Source organism: Chaetura pelagica, unplaced genomic scaffold (genome assembly GCF_000747805.2).
Source record: "Chaetura pelagica isolate M959 unplaced genomic scaffold, ChaPel_1.0 scaffold70, whole genome shotgun sequence".
Lineage (NCBI taxonomy): Eukaryota > Metazoa > Chordata > Aves > Apodiformes > Apodidae > Chaetura > Chaetura pelagica.
The window spans coordinates 2,287,927-2,295,616 of NW_009952265.1; the positions used below are offsets into that span (position 1 = coordinate 2,287,927).

The window sequence follows — 7,690 nt, forward strand, 5'->3', positions numbered from 1 at the left end:
CGGCTGCCGGGGCACAGCAAACCGACCCTCGGGGCTGCGGGGCAGAGCGGTGATGGGCGAGGAGAGGCGTCCCAGAGTGAGTGGGCGAGACACCCCAGGGAGCACCGGGGGGGGGGCTGCGGCCCTGTGCACAAGCTGGGACCCCCCGGCATCCCTTCTGCTTATTAGCCGCTTTCTAATTGCTTTGCCCTGTTTAAAGGACCTCTTAGCGGTCAGAATCCTAACTTGAGGAGCTGGCTGCTTCCTCGACTGAGACACTTCAGGTGCTTGATGCCTTTCTTTCGTAGTAGAAGCTCAAAATGTACCTGCTGGAGGCACCTGCCCACTCCTGCCAGGGTAAATGTACATGACTAGCAACCACAAGTAGTGCTGGCATTTTTAATATTTTTTTTAAATTAATTTCTTCTAATATTAGGCTTGTAAGGAATTAGAGATTTATTAATTTGTGGAGCTGTAAAGGTGACTGCGTATAAATATCAAGGTGGGAAAATAAACTGCTTAAGGTCATCTTAGCAGAAGGTATAACTGGTATACTGAAATTAGGAAATGGAGTATAGGCAAAACATTTTTAATCCTGAATTTGTGTTTCCATTAAGCAGGCTGGCATCCAGTAATTTAAAAATCTATAATTGGTTACGTTTTCCAAAATTTAAAAATAAATATGAAATACCTGTAGCAACTCACACTTGAATGGAAGCCCATTTGCTGTGAAGGGAGCTTGTGGGTTTCCTTACCTATGTAGTGCTTTCCACAGTCAAAATACTAAACCATGCGTATGTTGTGCAGGTCTTCTAGCAAAAAAATGTCTGCATTTTTACCATAGAACACTGGAATGATAAAGCTCTTTTTATCTAAAAGAGGGTCTGCTGTGCATTGCCTCAGAATTTTATCAGTGTTAGGCAAATTGTTTATAACACTTAGTGGTTTGGAGCAGCTTCTGTCCAACTGACTCTGCACAGAGAGTGATTAGATGCTACAGTGCAGTACTCTGACATTTACATTTTAAAGCCATTTCTCAAACTGAAGTCTCAAAATATCCCTATCACTTATTCCTAAACTCTCTCTTATTTTCCCATGTCGACCATTGCCTGCATTAGTTTTTCCACTGACCATCTAAGCTGCTAAAGAATTACTTGAAGCAAGTGAATGTGGCTCTAGTCTTTGGTTGGAGTGTGCAACTACAGGCCTCTGTGGATGGGACGAAAGCAGATCCATGGAGAAGCCATTTTCTGGCTTTGAAAAAATGATGGGGACAGGTGTGAGTGAGATGACCTGTGAGGACACGGCTGCACTTCTGTCAACATGCAGCAGTGGGCCAGCATCTGTGCTGGCTTCGTGCTCTTGTGGTGGAGGACAGCTACCTGGGACCTCTCGCTTAAGGAGATGTGGGAAGCTGCATCCTCAGAGCCTGCAGTACCTGCTCTGGTCCTGGGGAGTGGCATCCCTCACCTGAAGCTGGTGGTGGCTGTTCCCAGAGCCACCTGACATCTGCCTCATGTCAGGGTCGTCAGTCACACTGGTGGGTCAGCTGGAGCACCAGCAGTGGCCACTCTTCTTACTGGGGTCCGGCTTGGCCAGAATGCCCACTGGAGCCAGCCAGCCCTCCTGTCAGGCAGCCAGCACCTGGCTGCCAGCCCTTCTCTTCTGGTGGCCCTCTCACTCCAGTAGCATACTAGAACAGGCAGAATTTATACTAAAAGCGCAAAAAGTATTTTAGGCTGGAAATATTTGTATGTTCATTTGCATGAGTGAAAATATAATGAAGTTATATGAGTTTTCACTGTTCCCTGCAGGTGGAGCAATATGTTGGTGAAATTAAAGGTGGCCTGAGACCCTCCATGAAACTCACAGTCATAGGGGTGGTACATTCCAACCCCAAGAGGTAGGTGAAGGGGCTGGTAGGGGCTTCCCCCCTGCCATACATGTTCCCACCTGTCTTCTAAATTAAAATGTTTTCTAGAGGGTCTGGGCTCTTTGAGAGGAAGAAAGTAATACAGATTAATAATTTATAGCTCTATTTAATTTTCCTGCTCTTAGATTGAAATTAAAAGCGTGAGACCTTGGGTGACATCACTGTTTGGACCCTCCATCTGCCCTGCCAGGGTTTTCTAGTCCTTGACCTTATTTAATGTAAATCAGAGGGAGCACACAATGGGCAATTCTCCTCCAGGAAGAGGTGCCATTTTGAACCTGGCTTTGACTTGTTTGTCTGCTGGGGGCTGGAATCAACACCATTTGAAAACCAGTGGTTTTGTCACAGGAGGTGCAGGTTCATTGTTTTCTTTGCATCTGCAATGATCCACTACAGTGCAATTAACACTGCCAAAGAGTTTTCCACAACCTTTTTTATGATACAAATTGGAATCAGCTCACCCACAAATGTTTGATTCCATTCACAAGAGAGGGAAAGCAACATCAGAAGTCAGTAGCATCCTACCAGAAACTGGAGGAGAAACAAAGACCAACCTGTTCCCATCTCTTTCTGCCTATGCACAGTCCCTATAGGAGTCCCATGTTCCAGTCTGACAAGAAACCAATAACTGTCTCTAATCTCTACATGCTTCTGCTGTGCTCACTGTGTCCTTTCACATTTCTGAAAGTCCCAGTAATTTGGTTTTTTTCAGCTTTTCAGTGACTCTGCTCTGCGATCCAGTGGATGCAAACAAAGATGTTGGGCTGTTATTTACAGTTAACTTTAGTGACAAGTCCATCACACGAAATGCACGAATTGCTGGGAAATGGGGAAGAGAAGAGAAAACTATTCCTTACTTCCCGTTTACGGCAGGTGACACATTTAAGGTAATCTTGGGGGTACTATGATTAAGGTGGAGAAAAGGCGGGGAGAAAGCCTGAAGACCTAGCTAACTATTGAAATTGACAGGTTAACTGCTCTAGTATGGCAAAGAAAGCAACAGTTTAAGCCCCCATGAGAGAGAACCATTCCTTTCTCTAGTCTTAGTGAGAGAACTCACTATAAGGAACTTTACAGTATGATCTCAGCAGAGAGTAGATTATTTATTAGGGGTACTTCAGAAGAACCGGTAGACTTTGTGCTTCACTGTCCCCATCACATGGTGTTCTCAGTCCATGCTGATGAAATCAGCTCTGCTGCTTATCTCCAACACCATCCCCTGCCCTTGTTCATTGCAGATGGAGCTCCTATGCGAACACCAGCAAATACGGGTCTTGCTTGACGGACGGCAGCTCTGTGACTTCACCCACCGCATTCAGCCCCTGAACTTGGTGAAAGCTTTGCAGATCACAGGGGACATCAAGCTTACCAAAGTAGCTTGAAAAAAAGGAGACCACAAAATCACCAGAGGACAGAAGCAAATGTACTTTCTCCTGTCTGATAAATGCTTTATCTTTTTCCCCTGGATGATTCTGGAGAGTGGCAACTGTACATTTTTCATTTTCTGATGTATTTGAAACACACACTTATTTTCTCATAGACACTTAGCAATTGCAGAGCTATGGCTGGTCCCCATAAATCCAAAGGCCTTTGCTGAGATAATCTCTTGGCTTCTCAAACTGCAAGATTTAAGATGCTCTGAAGTATTTCACATCCTCGTGGTCCCCTAGCCCCTAGGCATGCCAGCTGGTGGAGGTCAGTCCTCTGTGGTGAGGTGGCTGTTACCCTTGTGACAAGAACTGGGCAGTATCCCAGTGGTGGGGCTGAGAAAAGAGAAGCAGAAGATTTCATTGTAAGTGAATAAGGGAGTCTGGTGGGCCCCAGCAAGGCTTAAGTTAGCAGGAGGGAATTGCTTTTCCTGGAAGCTCTGCTCAGCCAGCACAAAGCCATTTGTGCAATAAATGCCTTACCACCATCCCTGTCTCTTGCAGGTAGCATTCTTTTGAGTTGGAAGGGTTCTTCAGTCTCCTCTGGACCAGCCTTAGGAATGGTATCTGTAGCTGAAACAGCATTGCCTGTTCTTGTTTCTAATTAAAACTCCAACTTTGCTGGCAAACTTCTTTACCAGCTCTGTTAAGTATTTGAATGCATGTGAATGTTGTGCTGTTATTTCACTGTAGATTTAGAAAAAAGTCCTAAATACATGGCTGTTCTAATACGTATATAAGCATTTATCATAGCTGCTGCCTTTGGCTCTGTTATGATTGCTCACTTATAACATAGGACGAAGGGAAAAGTCTTTAGATAAAGAGACTTTCTTTTTCAGTACTTAACTTGGGGAACAAAACATCTGCAAAGACGTGGTTCCATGGACAGAGGGCTATCAAATTCCTGTGTGACTTCAGGGAAAATATATAGCATGCTGTGTTCAGAGGGCTTTTGGAGGTGCTGCAGAGTCTGGCTGTCAGATACAAGAACTCAGATAACACAAAGAATTTTATGAAAATAGCATATCACAGCAGGCTGGTTGGGTGTTGAAATCCTCTCATACATTACATTCTACCCTATGGTATTGTGGAGAATGTCTCTGTTTCTTTATAAATCTAAATTAATTGTGTGTGAAACCATTATTTTTATATACTCTAGCTGCCCGCTGAAGAAAATCATGTCTAAAGAGCAGAGGAGATTCAAATGAATGGAACTTTTTTAAATCTTTAATGGTATCAAAGTCAAGTTTACTAGACAAAAAATGGAAAAATGTATGGCTTAAAATAAAAAAGCAATAGTCAGAACTGCCGTTAAAGTTGTAAGTCCCAATGGTGCTCCACATGAATGGACTTAAGGTCATGATCCGGAGGAAAAGTCTTGCTTTTATGGCTGTGTGATTTATTCAAATATATTAATCACCAGCAATTGTCTGGAATAGCTGCCACTGGTCTGATTTGATATTCAGGATCCTGTGCTGCTGTGGGCTATTACCAGCACAAGAATAATCTATATACTGGAGAGGAGGATCCTTAGGTCTTTTCCAGCCTAACAGAGAACCAAATGATAGAGCAGACAGGCGGACAGACAGACCCCTGGTTTGTTTCACATTAGTGATTATCCTGGCAGCTGGATTGTTGCTTAGCACAAGACTGTTGTGGTATATCACGAAAGGCAGCCTCAGACACCAGGACCTTTCATTACTTGGATTCAATCAGTCTTAACTAATTAAGTTTATGAGCCCCTTTATAAAGGGGAAAGGAGCAAGACATTTCTGCTTTAGGATAAAGCACAACCTGGATCTGTCAGATACAGACTGAATACTTGTACAAAAGATGCTCCATCTTGGAACATTATATCTCATTGTTTCCTTGTAAAGTCTTGTTTGTCTGTGTCCATCCACCTGTTGTCTTTTTTCTCTTGGTTAGATGGTAAGGTCTTGGTGGGGAATCATTGTGAATCTACATGACTCCTAGGCATCTTGGATGCTGGTCTGCCAGAAGTTGCTAGGTGCTATGGCGATACAAATAACAAAAATAGACTATCAAAGGGAAAAACCAACACTCCCAGACAACGACAGCAGGAAGCTTCATCACAAATGTGACTTGTCATGTGGCATGGAGTCCACCTTGCTCATGTCAGTGGTTTGATTGCCTCAATCCACTGTGCTCGCTCTGTCTTGGAGCTGGCCTGGATATAATAATGAATGTCATTTTTGGTGATGATTTTGAAGAGGTTGCCTTGCACATTGCCCTTCACTCCTGCAGAGGAAAAAAAAAAAAAAGACAGATCAGGAAGGTGCACGGAGGAATCCTTCATGGCAGATGTTAACCTTCATAGGGAAGAATTTCAATTTAGTGAATTAGGGTATCAGACCTCAAGACTTTGAGTTATACAACACTCAAAAAGAAGGTGTTTCCTCTTTGTCTGTTAACTCTAGACTATTAATCAGTGTCTTAAGACTCTCAGAATTCATCTGACCAAGAAAAGCCCGTAAAAAAGGGAAGACCCAAGATATGAGGAAGTTATGCTAGAAGAAAATCCCCTCTGGTATGAACAGCCCAGCAGTACGGTGATTTTTCATGCCACGCCTCTTCCCTTGTTTGCAAGGGGAGAGGGAAGGCCAGCCTACTGCATACAGCCAGGCATACACACAAACCCACCTAAAGGCCATATTGCTATGGCATAAATATGTATGTATGGAAGTTTAAAGACTTATGCTTACCTGCTGGGACTCCGTTGTCCTCCAGAGCTGAGACAAGACAGCCACGAAGAGAAAATCCACCCACTGGCCTGTTTTCTTCCTGCAAATAAAAAAGTAAGGAGGCTTATCTGGAAAATACCATCATTAGAATAATTTCCACATAAATTATTTTGGTGAGGGTGGAGGTGTAATGCCAGTTCTTCCAGATACAAAACATCTCTGTCACAAGAGGAGTCAATTAGGACATGTAAACAAATATATTATTATGTTGTTTCAGTCTCAAGATGTTTCTCTGAAGGAGCTGGCAATGGTGGAGATAAATTAAAAGCATAGGGGTAGGCTGACAACCACATCTGAAACTTATATACAGCCTAATCAATAACAAACCATATTAATATGTATATTTCTGCAAGTTTTTAGCTTACTGCTTTTCTCTGAGACTGTATGGGAAAAAAAATGACTGTTTTCACTAGTTGGCTTTTTCTCTTGTCTGATCTTCAGGTTCTGCAGGTTGAGTTTATAGCATCAGAAGGGCAAGTTGCAGTGAAAAAAAACCCCAAAAAAACCCAGTGAAACAGGAAACAAAAAGTGAACCAGCTCCATAAGCTCCTTTCACTGTTATGTTGTTTGTGTTTTCTTTCAGAGTTACATGAAGCATTTCTATACAAGTCCTGTGCATCTGGGGCTGATGTATCTACATGCCCTTCTAGGTTGCTCACACTGATTATCACATCCATGAAGATAAATTCTACTATTTCCTGAGCGAGTTTAAAATGGAGTAGCAGAAATTCCTATAAATACTTTGGCATCAAGGAGACCCTATTCAATGTTGCAATAAGAACATAAAAAATCCCAGTAGCAGCATGACCCTCAAGTGGTGGGATGTCAGCCCAGAAAGATCATAGCTCAAGAAGAATCCTTGCATGGTCCCAGACTGTGTGGATACAGCAAAAGATTAATCCCAAGAACCCTGCTGCCCATTGGCTAAGGAAAAGGAATCTGTCTGGGTAAAAGACAGGAGGAAAGATGCAGGGATAGAAAATCCTACAAGGACAACCTCCCAGGGTAAGGCTAGAGAAGTTTTATTCCCCAGGAAATGGATAGTGGAACCCAGAAAGAGATTTGGGTGAGAGCAATTTTTGGGTGGGATTTGGATGCAACACACCATAATTGTGTTTTCATTATAATGTTTAGATCTGTAAGAAGCTTTCGGGAGGTAGTAACTCCCCAATCACATACCTTAGTGGGGTCATAGTAGTGCAAAAAAGCAGGATCAGCTCTCAAAACAAATCTCCTCACCTTCCAGTTTTTCCTCTTGTGCCCCTACAAAACAGAAAAATTAAAGTTACCACCAATAAATACCTCCTGCAACAGCCATTTTTCTGCAGGTTCTGAAATGAGCAGTTTTGAAGACAGCAGAGAAAAAAAATCTTTTCTGACAACGTAGTAACTCCCAGGATTTTCTGCTTAACATCCTTCTTCATACCTTCATAATTCCCTCCTCTCTCCCTTACTTGTGCTGAGAACCAAGAAAGCAGAATAACAGGACCGAGTGATTACATACCTGATTCCTGCTCTTAATTTCAGAATAAACAAGGGTCTTGAATTAAAAACCCATGCTGTGCCTGGGCTGAGGGGATTATGTCAGG

At 42.9% G+C, this 7,690-nt stretch overlaps 3 protein-coding genes across 3 annotated transcripts in view; 1 reads left to right on the forward strand and 2 right to left on the reverse strand.

Annotated features, from left to right (window-relative positions):
• ZFYVE26 (zinc finger, FYVE domain containing 26) overlaps positions 1-1,497 on the reverse strand; it is a 54,369-nt gene extending 52,872 nt beyond the window's left edge. Inside the window, exon 1 of the mRNA XM_010007731.1 lies at positions 1,418-1,497. Within this exon, the coding sequence (XP_010006033.1) occupies positions 1,418-1,497 (80 nt within the window). The remainder of the gene's footprint in view (positions 1-1,417) is intronic.
• A 302-nt stretch (positions 1,498-1,799) lies between these two features.
• On the forward strand, positions 1,800-3,448 carry LOC104397683 (galectin-related protein A-like). The gene is made up of 3 exons (XM_010007687.1): positions 1,800-1,882; positions 2,625-2,799; positions 3,151-3,448. The coding sequence occupies exons 1-3, from the start codon at positions 1,839-1,841 to the stop codon at positions 3,292-3,294; spliced, it is 363 nt and encodes a 120-aa protein (XP_010005989.1). The 5' UTR covers positions 1,800-1,838; the 3' UTR covers positions 3,295-3,448.
• Positions 3,449-5,393: 1,945 nt separating this feature from the next.
• Positions 5,394-7,690, reverse strand: part of PLEK2 (pleckstrin 2) — a 9,296-nt gene continuing 6,999 nt past the window's right edge. The window contains exons 7-9 of the mRNA XM_010007688.1: positions 7,281-7,364; positions 6,063-6,141; positions 5,394-5,598 (exon numbers count right to left, since the gene is read on the reverse strand). Of these exons, the coding sequence (XP_010005990.1) occupies positions 5,471-5,598; positions 6,063-6,141; positions 7,281-7,364 (291 nt within the window). The 3' untranslated portion in view covers positions 5,394-5,470. The remainder of the gene's footprint in view (positions 5,599-6,062; positions 6,142-7,280; positions 7,365-7,690) is intronic.